Genomic DNA, 21,192 nt, shown 5'->3' with positions numbered 1-21,192 from the left:
CCATTTTGGAAAAAAATCAAAATTTGTTAATGTCATTAAAATTAAATGACATAAGATTTCAGAAGGTATCTATATAATTAAATACTTCAGTTTTCTAGAGTCTCCAGTCAAGTTACTTAGTATGTTAAAGCTGTGTCACTAATCTTAGAAGGGAACTAATAGTATCCTACCAGACGAACCGAGAATTGAAAAAAAAGTGTTTTTGAAGAGTGATTTAAGACTGAACAAAACGGATAAAGCAGACTTCAAGGTCATCCTAGTGGTCTTCATAGCAAGTTCTAGGCTGGAGAGATGGTTCAGAGGTTAGAACACTGGCTGTTCAAATTCTCAGCACCCAAATGGCAGCTCACAAGTGTCTTTATCCTGTCCTTTTGACTTGTGCAGTTAAATGAAAGGTTTATAGACATTCTCCAAATGTATAGACCCTGTTTAGATGCCTATGTTAACAAACCAACTACAGAACTTTTGAGCCCTCATGGGTTATTTAATATAAAGAAATGGTAAACAGTCTAACTCTTGAAGAAAAAGCAAGAGGTTTGTGGATTTGAACCTGCCTGAGCTACATAAGGCTCTCCCCCCTCCCCGTGATAGTTTATATAGAGCGTATTGGCACTATATTTGTATACTTTAAGATTCTAAACCTAAAGTGATCTTGAACTTGCTTCAGAGCGTGGTAGGCAGAGGAGGGAGGTTATCAGTACAATGCACTGATTATTACAATTGGTAGAAAATATCAACTAAGAAACCTGGGGTCATCTATAGCAGCTGGAGATGGAGCTTGGTGACTTCAGTACTTGCCTACAAATGTTTGTGAAGTCAATCTCAGTTCCCAGCACTAAAAGAAACATTCTGAAGGCAATAGCTCAGCAGATAAAAGCACTTCCTTATAAGCCTGACTTCAGTCCTCAGCACTCACATAAGAAACCAGATGTGGTGGTGTGGATCTGTAATCTTGGGAAGACTGGGAAGCAGAGACAATAATCATCTGGAAGTTAGCAGGCCAGCTATCCTGGAGTATGCTGTGTGGTGGCACAGATGAGACAACTCCATCTCAACAAGATGGACGGTGAGAACTGACTCCACAGAGTTGTCCATTGACATCCATATCCCTTTGCCCCAGAAAAAGAATGTGCAGATTTGCTAAAGGACTTGCCTTGTTCCACAGATCTCTGTTGTCACTCATAGCCCTCAATTAAATAAGGTTCAGTCCAGTCTGTGGAATAAGCAGGCCCAGAGGTAGATCAGTTCCAGAGATGTCAAGGTCTTCAAGGAAACTTCTCGCAGTTGATCCATGTTCTCTTTCTTTGAGAATGAGCAGTGTGAAGCTTTGGGAATGGACAAAATGCCTTTGTTCAAGTGCCAACCACAAGTAAATGGTTAGGGGTAATGGATGTACAGTGAAGTCAAGTCCCCTCAGTTGACATCACAGATCCCAGGGAGTGGGCTATGTGGAAGAGATGTCAGGAGAGTCATGGAATAGTAGCTCAATCTTACATACCAGTGCTGGGGTGTATAGCTCAGTTGTAGAATACTTACCTTACATGTGCAAGGCCCATGGGTTCATTGCCTACCAATGCAGAAACAAAAACTTAACCTTCCAATCTGATACAGAGAGGAACTTAAGGTTGGAGAGATGGTTAGTGGTTGAGAGCACTGATTGCTCTCCCAGAGGACCTGGGTTCAATTTCCAGCACTCACACCTGTCTGTAACACCAGTTCCGGGGAATCTAACACCATACCAGATGCACATAAAATAAAGTTAAATACTTTTTTTTAGAAAAAATAAAACAGGAACTTAGCATATTTGAGCAGTGTAGCTTAAGCAGACCTTGAAGCAGTGCTGCCTCCGCCTCTGGAGTGCTGAGATTACAGGTGTCCACCTCCTCCGCTAGCTTTTAAATCAGCACACATATTCACTAGGTTCTAATACTTAGTGGAAACTGATACATAAGTGGGACCCAAGATACAAAAATGGCATTTTAACAGATATGGCAGAGATTGACAACAGGAAGTCAAACCTCTGCTTCAGTAACTGGACTGTTATCACCCACCTATCACACGCTCTTCTCCACCCAGCCTCACAGGGAGCAAATGAAAAGCTGTCTTTCTAAACTGAAATGACCTTTCTAAAAAGCATCCTGAGTGTAGTACCAAGTTAGTGCAGTGACTGATGTAACTACAATTGAGGCTTTGAATGACCAAGTCATTAGCTAGCTTCCTGCCTTTTAAGATACTTGAGAAAAGTAGGCTAAATCCAAAGGCTTCACTGGAAATCTTCAAGGACAGACATATTTTGAACAGCCTTCCTAACCAACTTTACTACATCAAGAATATTTCAATCTATTCTACTACAGGCTATGTCTGGTTTAAAGGACAAAATGTGGGATGTAGCTTGGTTGATATTGAGTTCTAGACAAGTCTAGGACACAGGAGATCCTATTCTTAAAAATGAATGAAAAGTCTAGGGAGATGACTCTGCAGTTAAGAACTGGCTGCTCTGGAGGACATGGGTTTGATTTTCAGTACTCAGTCACAAACACCCAGCTGTAACTCTAGTTCCAGGGAATCTGATGTCCTCTTCTGGCTTCTAGGGGCACTGCACACTTGGAGTGCACAGACATGCAATCAGGCCAAACACCTATACATATAAAAACACTTAAAAAAAAGAGGAAATCTCCGATTGCTGACCCTAGATGACAAACAATTTCAAATTCTACCCTTCTGTGGTATTGGAGATGAAACCTATAACCGTGCTCATGCTGGAAAATTGCACTAACACTGAGCCACACCCCAATTCAGCCTATTTCTATGTTACTATCATCATTATTATTGTTTTTTCAAGACAGGGTTTCTCTGTGTAGTCCTGTTTATCCTGGAACTCACTCTGTAGACCAGACTGTCCTTAAACTCAGAAATTCACCTGCTTCTGACTCCAGAGTGCTCGGATTAAAAGCATGCACCACTACTGCCCTGCTACTTCTCTATTATTAAAACAAGTTTATCTAGATATTGAAGAGAGATAGTTATACCTAGTATGTGATAATGCATAATCTGATAAAATATTACTTGTAAGCAAAATTAATTTCAGCAGACTGAAGTAAATCCAATACAACAGTTTCCCTTATAAGCCCAGAAGATCTTACAATGCTTCTAGTGTGCAGCACATTATTGGGCTGGTGACATGGCTTAGTAGTTAAGAGCACTGGCTACTCTTCAAGAGAACCAGAGGAAACTCCCAGTACTTACATGGCAGCTTGCAACTGTCTGTAACTCCAGTTGCAGGGGACCTGACACCCTCACAAAGACATACATACAAGCTAGACAATATGTCATTTTAGAAAAAGCATACTTCTAAAGCTAACTGCCTTGAAAAAAGAGAAAGATAGTGGTGGACTTTGATTCTGCTGTTCCATTGCTGCTTCTCTGAATTAAAGGACATCAATCAGACTTCTTGATGAAAGAGCAATAGAACAACACAATCAGATTAGCTTGTTATTCAATAGCCATTTATTGTTTCTGTGTGCAAGGCACTGTATTAGGCGCTAGGAGAGAAAGGAAGACAACACAAACATGATCAGAGTGGACTCTGCTCTCCAGGAGCGCACAATCTAGAAAGAGAGACCAATTGCATACAAGTGACAGCATATGGAAAGTTGTGAGCACTTTTTCCCAGGAGACAATACAGAGGTTTAAAGTTAGACCATATCAGAGGCCTCTGGGTTCTTGCTACATTCTCCTCTTGAGTAGCAGGCATGAAAAGGGATATGACCCAGCATAGAAGCACCCAATGGTAGTCTGCACTGGCCAGGCCCTCAACACTAAAGCTTTTACAGCGGGCACAAGAAGACAGGAACTGAACTGGAGTTCAGATGTCCACACTCTGAGACCTGTCTCCATCTTGGAGATGAGAGTGCTAGAATGTAGAGCCTCACCGGTCCCCTGCAACGCTCATCACTGTACAGCAGCACTGTAGGCACAACCACTTATGGCCAGTGCTTGCTTCCTCATTTTCAGGGTTTATAGAAAACACCCCTTTCCAAAAATTCCAGAGGAATGACTCTCCCAACCCCTTCCTGGCTTTGATATACACAAGCAATGTGAGAGACAAAGGGGTTTTGTCTGTAACTAGTGTTTGAGAACAAAGTTTGGTTATTAAAGACTAGGCAGCTTGTGCCTGGCAGACAAGTGACAGCCCAAGGGTGCTCCATTCATTGCTTCCAGTCTGGGTGAAGAATACTTGGAGAAGATGAAACATTTTAGCCTAAAGTCCTTCACTACCTTGGAGCCACTTGAAGTATGATAGCCTGTCTCAGTTCTATGAATTCTCCAACAGTTCTGCTTGGGAAGCTTGAGTAACACTGACAGGGAATGGCAGGTGGGCTGTTAAGCAGAAGGTATCCCAGGGAGAAAAGTAAGAGAAAGGTAAACACAAAGTAACTGTAACAATGTTACAGCTTCTTAGCCAGTTCCCAGGCTGAAACACAAGATTACTGTTGGGAGAATTTCCATGATTTCAAAGTCCCAAAGATCCGAATTTATTTTGCATCCCATCCCAAATCTTTTTGTCCAGTGTAGACAGAGCACCTCTCCCATTCTGACAGGGAATCTCACTTCCTGGCTGGCTTGCTTCTACCAATTCTCACTCAGTAAGACAGGCAACATTTAAACATTTAATCTTCTGGGAAACCACACAATGTTTTACCACCAAGGTTCATCATGCCAAAGTTAACAGTCATGTTTTCTTAAGTATCAGTGCTTAAGATACCAACATTAAAGTGCAAATAGGACTGAGGAAGAGTTGCCAGATTCACGCTACACTGCAAGATATGATAAACAGAGTAGGCAGTTAATTGCTTCTGCCTGAGCCAGAGTTTAAAGAGGGCTTAGGTACTGCCGTGTGCATGCAGTGGCTTGTACTGGGTTTCCCAATCCACACAGTGATCAGGCAGAAGAAAAGGAGGTGAGATTAATTCTGCACCAAGTGAGCACTCACAGGTTGTTTCACTAACAATGACCAACCAGTTTCCTAATTCTGAGTGACTTCTACCAAATCACCTCTCCAAACCCATTAAAACGTATTACTAGAGATGAAATACAAACGGAACAATTATGATGTCTGAGGGTGGGGTGGGGAGGGAATCATGGAGATACAAGCTTTAAAATGAAAGCTCTTGATAAAATCTTGATTTTAAAATTTATTTTTCCTTTATATGCAGGAATTACATTGTACCTGGGCACATGCCTTATAAGGTTTCAAATACTGCAAAGAAATGTATTTTAAAATGTCATTTTCTGTTGAAAGGCTTAGCTGAAAAGTCCTCAAAATCCTTAAGCCACATTAACATGAAGTTGCCATGATATAAAGAAGGGGTGATTAACTTTCTTCTTTTGTTCAGGTTTTGCTCTCTGCTCTGGCTTTTCAGACTTCAAGACAACCCAGCTCATTTAGTAAGGGCTCTTTTAGGTGTGTCCTTTATCTCTTTGGCATGCAAAACTGGCACACATTCCTACCTCTACCAAACAGCCACAAAGGACACGAAACACCTTCATGAATCAGAAATCTACAAAAACTCAATTCATTTTTTGTAAATACTTTATGTGGTAAAAATACAGCAAAAATACTTTTTTTGTTCAAAGACCAAAATATATACTGCTATGGTCATGGTTTTAAGGGTAGTTTAAGTAGTCTCTGGCTCCTCAGTTGTGCAGTGTAGTGTAGGTTGGCTTTAACCCCGACTTCTCCAGCTTCAGTCATTTATCAAAGCTAGAATCATACTGTGGAAAGAAGAACTGGAATTACTAACGTTTCATTAGGACTCTCCTGGAATCCAGTCTATTCAGCCCTGCATCCCCCAGGCTCACTCACTGCAGTCACTTAAACCTAACAGCAATACTCAGATAAAAGCTTCTAATGTTTTCACTAAAACAGTAAACAAACTGAGATAAGAGGAAGAGAGTAAAATCTAAAATCAATTTGGTATTGTCATTAAAAAATAAGTAGGGGCTAGAGAGATGGCTCAGCAGCTAAGAACACTTCGCTCTTCAGAGGACCCATGTCAGGTGGCTCACAACAGCTACTTGTAACTCTGGCTTCCAAGGGCACCTGCACTCACATGCACATATCCACATGCACAAGCACTCACACACACTAAAAATAACAATAAACTCTTTACAAATAAAATATGGCCAGGCACATGCATTTAATCCCAGCACTGAGGAGGCAGAAGAAGGAGATCTCTGAGTTAGAAGCCAGCCTGGTCTACAAAGCAAGTTCCAGGACAGTCAAGACTATACGGAGAAACCCTGTTTCAAAAAAAAAAAAACAATAAAAATAAAATAAAAGCTAAGGCCAGTCAAAAACCACCACCACCAACCACACACGCTAACTCCCTATCCAGGTGTCTGCCTTGTGCAGAGTCCCAGCAGTCTGCTATTAACCCAGTAGTTTCTATTCACAAGGAGCCTTGGAAGCTGACCTTGTTCATGTTCCTGTGTGGTCTGGCTTGCAAGCTAGTAGTGATTAGTGAGCTGTGAGGACAGCAAGACCCAGGCCTCCCTCTTTCATTCTATATACTACTCCAGACTGTAACTGCCAACCTCAATGCTTTCACACAGGAATCTATGTGACATAAAGACAGGAAATACTCAAGAAAATCACAATGAAATATAATCCTTCAATGACAGGGATCAACCTCACTCTTGAACAACTGATCAAGATCAATCTTGAACAGACCAAAACTACTGCAATGCTCAGAAATAACCTTGGTGTTACTAACAAATAGGCTTATCAAACTTACTCAGTATACACTGCAGATTAAAGGCAGTTGCTAATATTTTGAAAAGATTTTTGAATTTACTATAGGTAATAAACTTAGGCACTTTACATGCACTTCGTTCATGCTATAATCCATTAGGTAAATTAGTAACAGCCCATTTCAGATGAAAACCCAAAGCACACAGAGGCTAAGAAGCACTTCCCAAATCTCACACTAGGTAGTAGACCCCAGATCCCACTAGGTGAACACTTGGACCTACAAGCCAAAGGTCCATTGGGCTCCACCATTCTTTAAACATGGGAACGTTTTTTCCAAAACTTTAATTCCATTTAACAATCCCTGAATGCCTGCTACTGTGGCAGAAGTGAGAGAAGCATAAAACCCCTGAAATAAAAGCTGATAAATTGGTAATACAATCACTTTTGAACAAAAGCATCCATTCCAACCCTTTCAACTATGAATGACATTCAGAGGTAAAGAAACAACAATGTGGCTAAAAATGACAAGCTTTTAAGCTAACAAGGAGAAAGGAAGGATAAAAAAGGGGAGAGCACTCTAGACAAGAATCACACAGGCTCTAAAGAATTACATCTTAAACCTGCCCCTAAAATGCTACTTCCACTTTTTTGTTTTCTTACTTGTTTGTTTTGGGTCTTTTGTTTTTCTTTTCAGTTCAGGGTTTCTCTGTGTAACAGCCCTGGCTGTTCTGGAACTTGATGTGAGGACGAATTCATAGACATGACCTTCCTCTGCCTCCCGAGTGCTGGGATTAAAGTTGTGAGCCACCACTGCCCTTGTTTTCTTGTTTTTGAAATAGTATCTTGTTATAACTTACTAAGTAGTCCTGGATGGTCCTGAATTTGTGATTCTGCTGACTCAGCCTCTCAAAGGCAAGGATTATAGATGTGCAACACTATTCCTGGCTAAAATAATGGTTTTTAAAAACCAGTATCTTGGAGCTGAAGACATGGTTCAGTGCTTAAGAGCACTTCTTGCTCTTGCAGAGAACCCAGTTTCAGTTCCCAACACCTATATGGCAGCTCCTAACTGTAACTCAAGTTCTAGGGGATCTGAAGCCTTCTTCTGAGCTCTAGAGCACCAGGCACAAATGTGGTACTCAAGCATAAAAGCAGGCAAAACACCATACACATAAAACTACAATAAATGAAAACCGCCGGGCGGTGGTGGCACACACCTTTAATCCCAGCACTTGGGAGGCAGAGGCAGGCGGATCTCTGTGAGTTCGAGACCAGCCTGGTCTACAAGAGCTAGTTCCAGGACAGGCTCCAAAACCACAGAGAAACCCTGTCTCGAAAAACCAAAAAAAAAAAAAAAAAAAAAAAAAAACCACAAATAAATGAAAACCAAAACCAAACTATTATCGTCCCAGAAATAGAGGTTCACACCTATAACACCAGCACTATGGAGATGAGATAAGAGGATTGCCTTAAGTTCTAGGTCTGACGGACTACAGTATGAGTTCTAGGATAGCCAGGGTTACATAGCAAGATCCGGTCTTAACCAAAACAAAACAAACAAAAACCTACAAACAAACACTTTAAAATGTTTTACTTATTGAGTTTTTTTTTTTTTTTTTTGACTGCATCTATGTCTGTGCACCATGTCCATGCCTGGTACCCACAGAGGTGAAACCGAAGCTAGAGATGGAGATGAGCCACCATGAGGGTGCTGGGACTTGAACCTGGATCCTCTGAAAGAGCCAGTGCTCTTAACCACTGAGCCATCTCTCCAACTCCCTTTTTCTATTATTTCTTCCCCCAACCCCCGTTTTTTTGAGAGAGGATCATACCATGTTGTCCTGGCTGGCCTGAACTCACTATGTAGGCCAACTCAGAGAACTGCCTGCCTTTGCCTTCTGAGTGCTGAAGTTAAAAGCATATAACACCATGCTAATACTATGCCTGGTAGAACAAGAGTTTCTAATCATTAGAAACACACACACACACTTCCATAGCTTTTTGTAATGGAACAGTGAAAACTCTTAGCTAGATTTTTTTTTTCTTCTTGGTTTTTCGAGACAGGGTTTCTCTGTGGTTTTGGAGCCTGTCCTGGAACCAGCTCTTGTAGACCAGGCTGGTCTCGAACTCACAGAGATCCGCCTGCCTCTGCCTCCCAAGTGCTGGGATTAAAGGCGTGCGCCACTACCGCCGGCTTTTAGCTAGATTCTAAGACAGAAGATGAATAGCAATGACAGTTTTAGAACCTGTTAATAGCCTCAACAGTGAAGGAATAGCTTAGGTATTATAGAAACCTCTTTTAGGTTAGATAGAACCCTAAATTAATGATATACATAAAAAAATCTCCGCAGACACAATAAATTCACATAATCCCCCCAAAGTTTTACAATGCCAGTACAAAATCTTACAGTACAGTAATACCTCATGAACCAAAACAGCATCCAGTATGCTGTAAAAAGAACTCTAAACTTACCTGTAGAGATACATGAAGAAACAGAGCAGGTAGAAACCAAGCTTGATCATGGCTTCTTTCATGTGTGACTTTAACTGCCCCCGATTGTGTATTTCTGTTGGATCAAACACTCCCATATTACCACTTGGCACCATAATGAACCTGATAAAAGATACATACATTAGAAGGAAATTAAATATCAGCGTGAATACTGAAAAACAGTAATCAACCTGCAAATGTAGACCAGTCCTTGCAGCCTTAAATTCAAACAAAATAGAGCAGTATAATGACATCTTGGGCTACCATTTGGCTTCCCTTTTTTCATTTAATTTTCTACCCACTAAAACAAATGTAGTAATAATACCTAGTAAATTCTGAGAACTCTTCACACATCATCTGTCTCTCTTTAGCTCTTTCTCATTAGATATAAGTTAAAAGAGGTTCCAAAACCAAATTAATGTTTTAAAGTTCTCAGAAACTTCTTAGGGTTTTTTTTGTGTTTGTGTGTGCGATGTACATGTGGAGGCCAAAGGTTGACATCAGGTGCTTTCTTCAGTTGCTCTCCACATTCTGTATCAAAGTAGGGTTTCTTGCCTGAACTCTCTAACTCAGCGTTTAGATAGCCAGCGTGTTCCAGGGATCACGTGCCTCCACCTGAGAGTCAGGATTGCAGGCAGGCCCAGGCCAACATGCCCAGCTGTTATTCATTTGAGTGCTGGGATCTCAATTTCAGCCGTCATGCTTGCATTTTGACCACAGAGTCATCTCTCCCTAGCCCGTTTTTCAGACAGGGTCCCACTCAAACTGGCCTCTAACTCACTATACAATCAGTCTAGCTTTGAACCTGAGGATTATTCTTTCCCAGCTTCTTGAGTGCCGAGATTCCAGGTATGTATCACCACACCTGGTTCTCAGAAACTTGTTAATGTAAACTGAGAAGGAAAACTATGCGAGAACCGACGCTTATGCCTACACTTCATCCAGACCGTGCCACGTGTGCAACACACGTCTGAACCCAGCCCCATAAACAGCCTCCTCCTGCTTGCACGTCCAGGCTTCTTGATTCTGTCGGCCTTGCCACATACAGTTTCTCAATGTCATTTCTGTGACATAAAAAAGCCTCTCTGAGCTTCACAAGATTTAAACTCTTCCCTAAATCCTACTGGCCTAACCATACCTGAATAAATACCTACAAAAAGCTTCCAAAAGATTAAAATTTAGAATTCCATTACCTAGTTCCTTGGTGATCCTTAAGGTTTTTTCCAACCCCAGTTCTTGCTCTCTCCTCTATACAGCCAGCATACTGAATTCTTGTCTTTTGTCACCCTTTATAAGATAACTCTTTTTCATTCCCGCTAACACAACCCTTTTCCAACAAAATGTTCTCTTCGTTCTCTGAACTGCATTCTCAATATACTGGCCCTTCTCTATTTTATACTCGTGAACACTTCTCTATTCAATACATACTGCTTATGAAAAGTCTCCCTCAAGTTACTCAAAAACATAAAATGTAGGGTGCACATGTGACTCAGTGGAACAGCTTTTTCCCATCACACACAAAACCCTGAGTTTAGCTGGTGGTGGACATACCTTCAACCCCAGATTGGGGGAAAAAAAGAGTGCTTATACAAGCTACAAATAAACTTTGACATGCTAAGAGGCCAGTCAGAAAAGACTGTGCACTCATCTTTATATGTGTCTTTCCAGAATCTGTAAATGTAGCAGTCAAGTAGATAGGGCTGTGGATGAAATTCAGTTGGCAGAGTGCTTGCCTAGGTTGCACAAAGCTCTGGGTTTGGTCCCCAGCACTAGTACATGCCTGATATCTCACCACTTGGGAGGTAGAGGTAAGAGAGATTCAAGGACATCCCTCATCTACTGTGCAGCTAGTTTTATGTCAACATGATTGTCTCAGGATTGCTAGTGCTGATGAAACACCATAACCAAAAGCAACTTGGAGAAGAAAGAGTTTATTTGGCTTATACTTCCATATCACAGTTCATCAATGAAGTGAGTCAGGGAAGGAACTCAAGCTGAGTAGGAACCTGGAGGCAGAAGCTGATGCAGAGGCCATGGAGGAGTGCCACTTTCTGGCTTGCTCAACTTGCTTTCTTATAGAACTCAGGACCACCAGTCCAGCGGTGTACCCATCCACAATGGGCCCTCCCCCACAAATCACTAATTTTAAAAGATGGCCCACAGGCTTGCCTGCCTTTGGCCTGATTTTACAGAGACATTTTTCCCCCTCTGAGACAGGGTTTCTCTGTGTAGTCCTGGATGTCTGGAACTAGCTCTGTAGACAAGGCTGGCCTCAAACTCACAGAGATCTGCCTGCCTCTGTCTCCAGAGTGCTGGGATTAAAGGTGTATGTCCCAATTACCTGGCTGACGAATGTTTTTCAGTTGAGGTTCTGTCCTCTCAGATGACTTTAGCTCATGTCAAGTTAACATAAAACTAGATGGTACACTGATACAAGATAGTCATTTCAGAAGAAGGAACGTCAATTGAGAAATGGCCCCACCAGATTGGCCTGTGGTGCATTTTCTTGACTAATGATGATGTGGGAGGGTGGTCCAGAGAAAGCAAGCCAGTAGACAGCACTCCTCCCTGACTTCTCCATTAGTTCCTGCCTCGGCTACGGAAAAGTTGGCCAGTCTTTGTAATTCTTTTCTATATTATTTAATCTGTACTGCAAAAACAAACAAAAACCTCAAAATAAACAAACAAAAAAATCCCAAACACAAATTGTGTACTTTGCAGGTACTAAAATGCAATTTTCTTTATTTCCAGTATTATAAAGACAAATAAAAGGCCGTATTTTCTCAAGCCTTTGACTATTCTTAGAAGAAAAGGATTTGAGACAGGGTTTCTCTGTGTAACCCTGGTTGTCCTAGAACTCATTCTTTTTTTTTTTTTTTTTTTTTGGGTTTTTTTTTTGGTTTTTTTTTTTTTTTTTTTGGTTTTTCGAGACAGGGTTTCTCTGTGGTTTTGGAGCCTGTCCTGGAACTAGCTCTTGTAGACCAGGCTGGTCTCGAACTCACAGAGATCCGCCTGCCTCTGCCTCCCGAGTGCTGGGATTAAAGGCGTGCGCCACCAACGCCCGGCCCCTAGAACTCATTCTGTAGACCAGATTGGCCTCAAACTCAGAGATCAACCTGCCTCTGCCTCCCAAAAGCTGGGATTAAAGGCGTGTGTTACCACCACTCAACTAGATTGCTGTGGAAATATACAGCAGTGACAACTAGTGTTTAACAAGTCAACTCACTTAGGGAGCCCCACTTGGCAAACTGTAGGGTTATTGACAGTGGATAACTAGTTGCTCCTGTCCGTGGTTTTCTCAGGTACCACTGCTATGCCTCCCTAATAAGAATAGTTGTGGGGTTCTTTCCACAGCCCTTTGGTGGTGTGTTTTATACTTATTGGGCACACATAGCTATGAATGGTCAGGAAGATGATCCTGATGAATAGAAATAATACTAGGATACTTTACATTACTCACACTGACAAAGGATTCTCAGTCACAAAGACAGACTTTTACATAGACAAGCTAACTTTAGAGCAGATTCAAAGCAGGCTGGTTGACCCTAGAGACATATACGCAAGGTCATTTTTCCATGAGTTGCTTTACTGATTCAACAGCAGAACTTGAAGCAACTTTAGACTGTATTTACTCCCCAACCTCAAGATTCAGCCAATTGTTTACTGTCTGGGAACTCTCACCAACTGAGAGCTGTGTAGGGCCATGGTTGCTCACTGTCCAGTCATTGTGACATTCCTAGCCTGAGAGAAACTACGTGACTTATCTTGGGTTTTGGGAAGAGGGGTCAGGCCCTAAAAATGTAACTTTATTGTCCAGAGTTTAGGTGTGAGAAGGCAGTGGAGGCAGAGAAGGAGTGGCGAGGCAGAGACATGCAGAAGGGGCTGCTGTGGGAGAGAGAAGTGTGAGAAATGAAGAAGCGTGAGACGCCAGGTGGGCAGTGGTGGTGCACACCTTTAATCCCAGCACTCTGGAAGCAGACAGGAGGATCTCTGTGAGTTTAAGGTCAGCTTGGTCTATAAGATCTAGTTCCAGGACAGGCTCCAAAGCTACAAAGAAACCCTGTCTTGAAAAACTAAAACCAAAAAGGAAGAGGAGGAGGAGGAGGAGGAGGAAGCAGCAGCAACAGCAGCAGCAGCATGAGAGAATGAATGAACGATAAAGAAGTATGTGTGAGGGAGTGAGTGTGAGGGAGAAAGAGCTATGTGTGGGAGCTGTTGCTCCACAGAGGAGCTGCGCCTAGGATCTGTCCAAAGTGCTGTATGGGAAGAGGATATGTAAATGAGATGTCTAACTATGTCTGTGTGGAGATTTGTAACTGTGTGGAGGCAAGGAAAATGAAGCTGTATAGAAAAGAGATGAAGAAGAAAAATGTATGTAAAAGATATGCAGTCATGTGATAGAGATATTGTAACTGAAATACATAACTGAGCAGGAGAGAGATGTATGTATGTAAGAGAGATTATCAACAGATTAAGATAAAGTAAAAGAGATTAGCTACCATCAGGAAAGTGTGTGCTTGTTCCTTTTTTCTTGGGTTACCAGCAGAAAGCATGTTTCCTTATTTACCCCCAGATAAAAAAGTCTAGCCCATGCCGCCTTGGTGGATTTTCCCACATACCCTGGTGCTGACTGGGAACTGCCCCCCAAAGTTAGCAACAGATCGCTCTTAAACACGTGACTGAGTCACGCAAACTACTATCTGTCCAATATACCAGATTAAACAATGATTTATTCTGATTTCATAAGTACTTTGTTGTTCTTTATTTTATTCACTGGAATATTTTGTGGGGGAAATGCTCTTAATTATTTTCTTTTATCTAGGATTTCATGTAGTGTAGGATGTCTTCAAACTCACTAACTGGCCAAAGCTAGACTCAAAACTCCTGATCCTCCTAATTCTACTTCCCAAATGTTGGGATTACTACCAGACATGTACCACCATGCCCAGCTGTTAGTTTCTTTCTTCTTTTTTTTTTTGTATTTTTTTTAATTTATTTATTTATTAAAGATTTCTGCCTCCTCCCCACCACCGCCTCCCATTTCCCTCCCCCTCCCCCGATCAAGTCGCCCTCCCTCCTCAGCCCAAGGATCAATGAGGGTGTTAGTTTCTTAAGAACTACTGTCACAAAATGGTAAACAAACTATACTTACCTATATATATTCCAAGTGGCAACAGGTAAGTTGAGAAGGAAGATGAACCAGTGCAACGAAACAAGCATCAGCACAGTGACAAGGGCGTGGCCAATCACCTCTGGTATTACCCACTGCAAGTGAAGAACAAGGCATTACACCTCTGATCCACCTTTCCTGTCTGAACATGACACAGAAGGTAAACTGACGAACGTGCAGAGAATTTTTAGCTTAGACTCAGAAACCCCAGACAGGGCTATAACTTCCTACCCTAGGCACATACGTCAGTTAACAGCTTTACAATGAAATCTTTACGTCTCAGTTCTATTTCACCCCAAGCAAAGTCTCAGACTCGTCCATAAGCCAGTCAGAACACCTCAGGAAGAAGCAGAGTAACACACACCTTCTATTCCAGCATCTATGCCAATATGCTAAAGCCTCCTGCTCTAAGTTAGTGTGGTTCGTATCCATATACACATACATGCCTTTTCAGTTAGAATGTTCATCTTCAAATATTTCTCCATTCCTTGCCTCCACCCCGCAGAAAAATTCCTCATCTCCATTTTCCCAAGGAAGCAAATGCCATTCAGAAAGATAAGATTAAAATAATTAGCGGGTGTAATCATAAGTGCCTGTGGTCCCAGCACTAGGAAGGCAGGGGAAATCACTGCAAATTCAAGGCCAGCCAGGGCTACCTAGTGAGGTGCTTCCTCCAAAACAAGAACAGAAGTTTTAAATAGGAGGTTGGTGAGATGGTTCAATGGTTAGTGCACTGGCCCCTCTTAGAGGGCCTGAGTCTGTTTCCTAGCAGCCATAGGGAATGCCCACAGCTGCCTATAACTCTGAGGGGATGCCTCTTCTAGCCTCCTCAGGCACCTGCACACATGTGGCATGAACTCACACAGACACATAAATAAAAACATTATTTTTTTTAAATCAGGGGAGAGGGCGAACGTAGTCCCTCACTACCACAAATTATGCAGTCGAGTTTCCTACATTTGGAGAAATCTCAGGGGTCAGCACAACCAGAGTGCAATGGATAAGCCTTGCCCTGGAATACCACCTTCATGATCATGGTATCTCCCCCGGCAGATAAGTATATAAATCACTTTTTAAATTACTAAAAAAAAAAATAGGACTGGAGAGATGGCACAGTGACTAAGAGTTCATCCTTACCAGCAGGTGGCATCCATCACATCAGGTAGATCACAACCCCATATAACTCAAACCCCAGTGGGAACTGACATCTCTAGCCTCAGCAGGCACCTGTACTCACTAGCACATATGGACATACACATAAACATAACTAAAAATAAAAGGGTATTAACTTGAATAGCAATGGATGACAGAAGATTACTAAGCAATGTCTTTAAAATTCAGAAAGAAAAAATCTTGCCACACTATAACCCCGTACTCAGATAGAGAATCAAGGATTCAAGTAAGATATGTTCAAACATTTCAGAACTCCAATTCCGACATGTTGGCTGTACCTCAAGAAGCTACTCCCCCAAAATGAAGTTGTAGCCAAGAAGGAAGACACAAGATTCAAGAAGCAGGGGCTCCACAACCAAATGAGAACTATGAAATAGCCTCAGAACAGCCAATCAGAGGGCAGAATGACATGCTGGCCTGAAAAAGAAATGGTTCGGGGCGGGGCAGGGAGGGGGGAATAGGGGATTGATACATCCTTTTAATCATTTACTAATTCATTTTGGGGGAAAGAAAGTAGAAGGGGTCTTTCTATGAAGCCCAGGATGGCCTCAAAATCATGGCAGAATTCTGGCCTCAGCCTCCTAAATACTGCCATTACAGGTACTGACTATCACAACCAGCATGATACCATGTAGAAAATAGTATCAAAGGGCGGTAAAAAGAAAACTAAGGAAATAAGAAATGTGACAATTATTCCCCCCTACACACACACACACACACACACAGCTTTTTCTCCCTTTGTTCGTTTATTTGTTTTTGAGACAAGGTTTCTCTGTGTAGCCCTGGCTATCCTGAATACACTCTGCAGCCCAGGTTGACCTCAAACTCTGCCTGCCTCTGCCTGCTGAGTGCTGGGATTAAAGATGTGCACCACTACAGGGGTGGGAGGTGGGAGTCTAAGGGACATATTAGCACTGACTACTCTGAGGCTCAGCAATGAAGACTTATATTTTTACAAGAGTAGGTCGTAATGACACAAATACTGAAACATCAACTTACTCTGAAAAGAACAAAAGATGGTACAACAAGCCAGGTATGCCACAACAGCAATAAAAATGAGGAAGCAGGTGTTTTCAGTAAGGGAATAACTAACAATCAACTCCTTTGAACCTTGTTTTTTCAATAGACTTAAGATACGAAGTAACAATGGTACTGTTTTTTAAGTCAAGCAAAAAGTGCCCCTCAATATAGTTTTACATGAAATTTTATCCAGAAAGCTTCTTTATCCAGCTCGTAAAATGGATCAGGGACAAATGGTTTTCCCCTATCTAGATTAAACTCCCCACTCAGAGAACTTATGTCAATATAAAGTTATTATACTAAATATGAAATGGCCTTAAAACAAACTAACTCACCAAGTCCATTTTTTCCCACAAACCACACAAGAAAGATCTTTCACTCAACAAAAGGCAGACTGAACATTTGTTCCATGAGTGGGAGGTGGCAGTATGGGCAAAGAAAACCAGAACAATCAGCCTCATGTAGACAAGAAGATCAGAAACATGCATAGGAAGAAACAATATTTAAAATCAGATCTAGCATAATTTCATGATCTAAAATACTGTAAAACACAGCAGTTCTAGCTATAACATTACAATAAATAGCTAGGAATCTAAAAGAAAAAAATGCAAATTCTGATGATCTATAATAAAACTTAATATGAAAAGAATTGACTTCAACCAAAAATGAGCAATGTCTTACCTTGTTTAATTTTGAGCAACATGATCTAGCATTAATGTAATCACATTCTAAATCAGACAATGTTATGATCTGATGGTTAAGATAAGGAATTATATACATAATTCTTGTGTTTGTACAGTCTATTATGTGCTCATGTATGCACCAGAGGTTGGTGCTGGCAATCTTCTACTTCTTTCCACCTTGCTTTTAGTCTCTGACTAAACCTGAAACTTGTTGTTTGACTAGACTGGCCAATAAGCCCCTGGGACTTTTCTGCTTCCACTTTCCCCAATGCTGGGGAGCAGAACTAGGTTCTTTCACAACAGACACTTACCCTAATGAGCCGTCTGTCAGGAGCACACAGACTTCCTGTTTAACAACCAAGCAGGCGGATCTCTGTGAGTTCGAGACCAGCCTGGTCTACAAGAGCTAGTTCCAGGACAGGCTCCAAAGCCACAGAGAAACCCTGTCTCGAAAAACCAAAAAAAAAAAAAAAAAAAAAAACAACCAAGCATTATATATGTTTCAGAAAGCAATTCCAGCACTCAGGAGACTAGTGGATTAGAAGTTCAAGGCCACCCTCAGCTACATAGTGAATTTGGGTATCAAGGGCATTACAGGATACAATTAACACTCTCTCAAAAAAAAAAAAAAAGGTAAAATTTAGTAAAAAGTAAAATGTTCTCAACCAAGTATCACCTCTTCATCACTTTCCCCACAAATTCATAACCAAACAATGCCAATACCACAATTAACACTATAGTTCAAATTCAGAAGAACCTCTTCCCAATAGTTTTATCTCCCAAACTCTCCTAGATTTACTCTGCAGATTCAGCTTCCTAATAAACTGTTGTATTTTGAGCTTCTAAAATAACAGAATTGCATGTGTTTATCATATATAACATGTTTCAAATAATATATACATTGTAGAATGATACAACCTGGCCAGGCAGGATGCATTATCTCACATGGTTACTTCTGTGGTAAAAAGCATGCAACTTTCAGTCTTCCAACTTTTCATAAACAGGATACATTGTTAACTGCGGTCACCATATGAATGCATTTCCCCTACTCTCTTGGTCCAGCACCTTATCTGTTCTATGGAGGTGCTCCACCATTGAGCCACACCCCCAGATCAACAAGAGTTCGCTGGAACTTATTTCTAGCAGAAATTGTGTATCTTTGACCTAAAGCACTTCCTTAAGTCAAAGTTTGCAGTGATGGGGCTGGAGAGATGGCTCAGTGGTTAAGAGCATTGCCTGCTCTTCCAAAGGTCCTGAGTTCAATTCCCAGCAACCACATGGTGGCTCACAACCATCTGTAATGAGGTCTGGTGCCCTCTTCTGGCCTTCAGGCATACACAGAAAGAATATTGTATACATAATAAATAACTAAATAAATATTAAAAAAACATTAAAAAAAAAGACCTTAAAAAAAAAAAAGTTTGCAGTGACTCACTACTGCCCTCCTCATTAATCTGATCTAACTTCCTTCCCTACCTGATTTCTTGCTACAGCCTAAAGCAACCATGGTGCTCTATAACCATCACCCAGAAATGAACATGCCTGCCCTGCACCTTGCTCGGGCCAGTACTGTAAATATCTGTCCCCTTTTCCCTGCAGGTTTCTTCACTACTCAAACTCCCCACACTCCTATAGTCTATATAGTCCATGAAGTCTATTCTGACCGTTCTCCAACTATTCTCTGTCACACTATTACTGCAACTATCCTACAACACAGTAATGTGTTTTCACCAAAATGCACCCTGAATGTGTAACCAATGTTAAACATTCCAGTTAACATATACATACATACATGATCTGGTATAGACCAAGACTGTTTTAGATGATCAAATCTAGTTTTCCAAATTGCAAAATAATAATAATAATAATAATAATAATAATAATAATAATAAAAAGCGTTTCAGATTGTCCAACAACTCTGGTTCCTTTTATCACAAGCTAAGCAGTGGTCATCAGAACTGCAGCAAGAGATGTTTACCCTTTTAGTCAGTTCCTCAAAGGTAATAAAACACAGGGCTCTTTTTATTAGAAATCATCAAAGTAAAAACTGATGCTAAATAACTGCAATACGGCAGACAGTGCTGGGTGTTTAACACAAGTTCTCATTGTGTGTATCTAGGAAACAAACATCTCCAATCCTAAAGAAACGGGTAAGAGACAGTGAAGAGCAATGATTTCTAATTCCAAATTTTGTCCCGTCCTATTAAAACAAACTGTTAATTCACAACAAAGTGGAAAATATACTCTGTGCTGCTATCCTAAAGTTGCACAAGATCAAAAAAGAGACTAAATTTGATCAGAAAAAGGGACGTGATTTTGAAGGAAAAAGGGTAACGTGCAAAAATCCTAATGCACTTTTCTAGTCATAGTTAATTACTTAAAACTGGACTGTGGGCTGGGCAGTGGTGGCGCACGCCTTTAATCCTGGCACTCGGAAGGCAGAGGCAGGCAGATCTCTGCGAGTTCGAGGCCAGACTGGTCCACGAACTAGTCCCAGGACAGGTTCCAAAACTATAAAGAAACCCTATCTCGAGAAAGAAAAAAACAACTGGACTGTGTATTACACTACAGCACAACACTGCTACAAGCACTATGATCCCCTAAGACCTGGAAGAGATGTAGCCACACAGCTACTACAGTGCTAGGTTGCTGAACATAATTTGCCGATCCGGAAAATATTGTTTGAAACCTTCATAGAAAGTACTATAGAAAACACTGACTTTTAACACGAGCAAGGTTTTTGTTTGCTTGTTTTTGTTTTTGTTTCAAAACGGGGGTCTAAATCAAATACAGTTACTGAATTTACAGATCTCCCACTGCCGAAGACAACCAAAAACAGTTTGTGGATGCTTCTGAAGAAACTCCTTTTTAAAAACTCTCTAAAGGGCCACACGTGAAGGAAGCACATCGCCGGTTCTTGGAATGAGTCATCTCCTGGGTGTGGGGAGTCCCCAGAAGCGCAGACACCCGCGAGGACAAAGGGGCAAGGGTGCTACCGGGGACGAGAGAAGGCGGCAAAACCTTCCGCCCGCCAGCACCGGCCCCGGGCTGCCTCGATCTCCCGGGGGGCACCTGCGGGCGAGAGCAGACGGAGGGGCGGCTGAAGGACGCTGGCTTAGGCCGGCTAAAGACCGAGCTCGGCTCCTCCGCTCCCGACCCGGGCCCGCGCCGCCGCCCCCTCACCCCACACCTGCCAGCGCCCGCCCGGCCCGCCCTCCGCCCATTGGCCCGGCGGCAGCCCAGGGGATGAGCGACAGCCCTAGCCCGTTTCAAGCAAGGATACGAAGTAGACAGAGAGGAAGATAAGCGCGCAACAGTCGAGGAGCGAGAAGAGGAACACCGCCGCCTCCATCCTCCGCCGCCGCTCCTCCCGTCAAACCAGCTCCGGGCCGCGCCGCCGGGACAGGCGGCATGCCGGGAGTTGTGGTCCAGGAAAGACTCCTCCCGGCGCGGTGCATGATGGGAAATGCAGTTCGCTATTCTCCCTCTTCCCTCCCCCCCACTCCACCTCAGTGGGTGACAAGCCTTTAGAAGCCAATTATTCACTCATCCATTTATTTAACTTGTGTTTTATGAACAGTCTACGAGGCACTGCTCTAGGCCTCAGAGATACAAGGAACAGAGACGAGTGTGCCACCAAGACTGCAGCTTGCATGGGAAGGGGTGGGGGAGACAGAAGGTAAACAGTATAGATTTAAAGCACTTCTAAGCACTGTGAAGGGCATGAGGAAACACCTGAACACCAGCCGAGACCAGGCTGAGGAACTCAGCATTGAAAACAATAGCATTGGGAGATTTGCAAGGGATTGAAAAAGTTCAAGAAATTGAGTTTTAAGAAGTCAAAGGAAGCCGGGCAGTGGTGGTGCATGCTTTTAATCCCAGCACTCTGGAGGTATGGCCT

General features: G+C 42.1%; 1 protein-coding gene and 1 non-coding gene across 2 annotated transcripts; both read right to left on the bottom strand.

The window, feature by feature from the left end:
- Positions 1–3,493: 3,493 nt before the first annotated feature.
- Cnih4 (cornichon family AMPA receptor auxiliary protein 4) lies at positions 3,494–20,699 on the bottom strand. Its single transcript, XM_057770862.1, has 5 exons — positions 20,575–20,699; positions 17,290–17,358; positions 14,398–14,510; positions 9,228–9,368; positions 3,494–5,775 (listed from the first exon to the last, which is right to left on the bottom strand). The coding sequence occupies exons 1-5, from the start codon at positions 20,641–20,643 to the stop codon at positions 5,748–5,750; spliced, it is 420 nt and encodes a 139-aa protein (XP_057626845.1). The 5' UTR covers positions 20,644–20,699; the 3' UTR covers positions 3,494–5,747.
- LOC130875259 (U1 spliceosomal RNA) lies at positions 15,314–15,476 on the bottom strand. The gene has a single exon (XR_009057193.1). It is a non-coding gene; the product is annotated as a U1 spliceosomal RNA (small nuclear RNA).
- Positions 20,700–21,192: the final 493 nt, after the last annotated feature.

Source organism: Chionomys nivalis, chromosome 5, assembly GCF_950005125.1.
Source record: "Chionomys nivalis chromosome 5, mChiNiv1.1, whole genome shotgun sequence".
NCBI classification, from domain to species: domain Eukaryota; kingdom Metazoa; phylum Chordata; class Mammalia; order Rodentia; family Cricetidae; genus Chionomys; species Chionomys nivalis.
The sequence above is the reverse complement of the archived record's forward strand: the minus strand, read 5'-3'. Positions and strand labels throughout refer to the sequence as shown.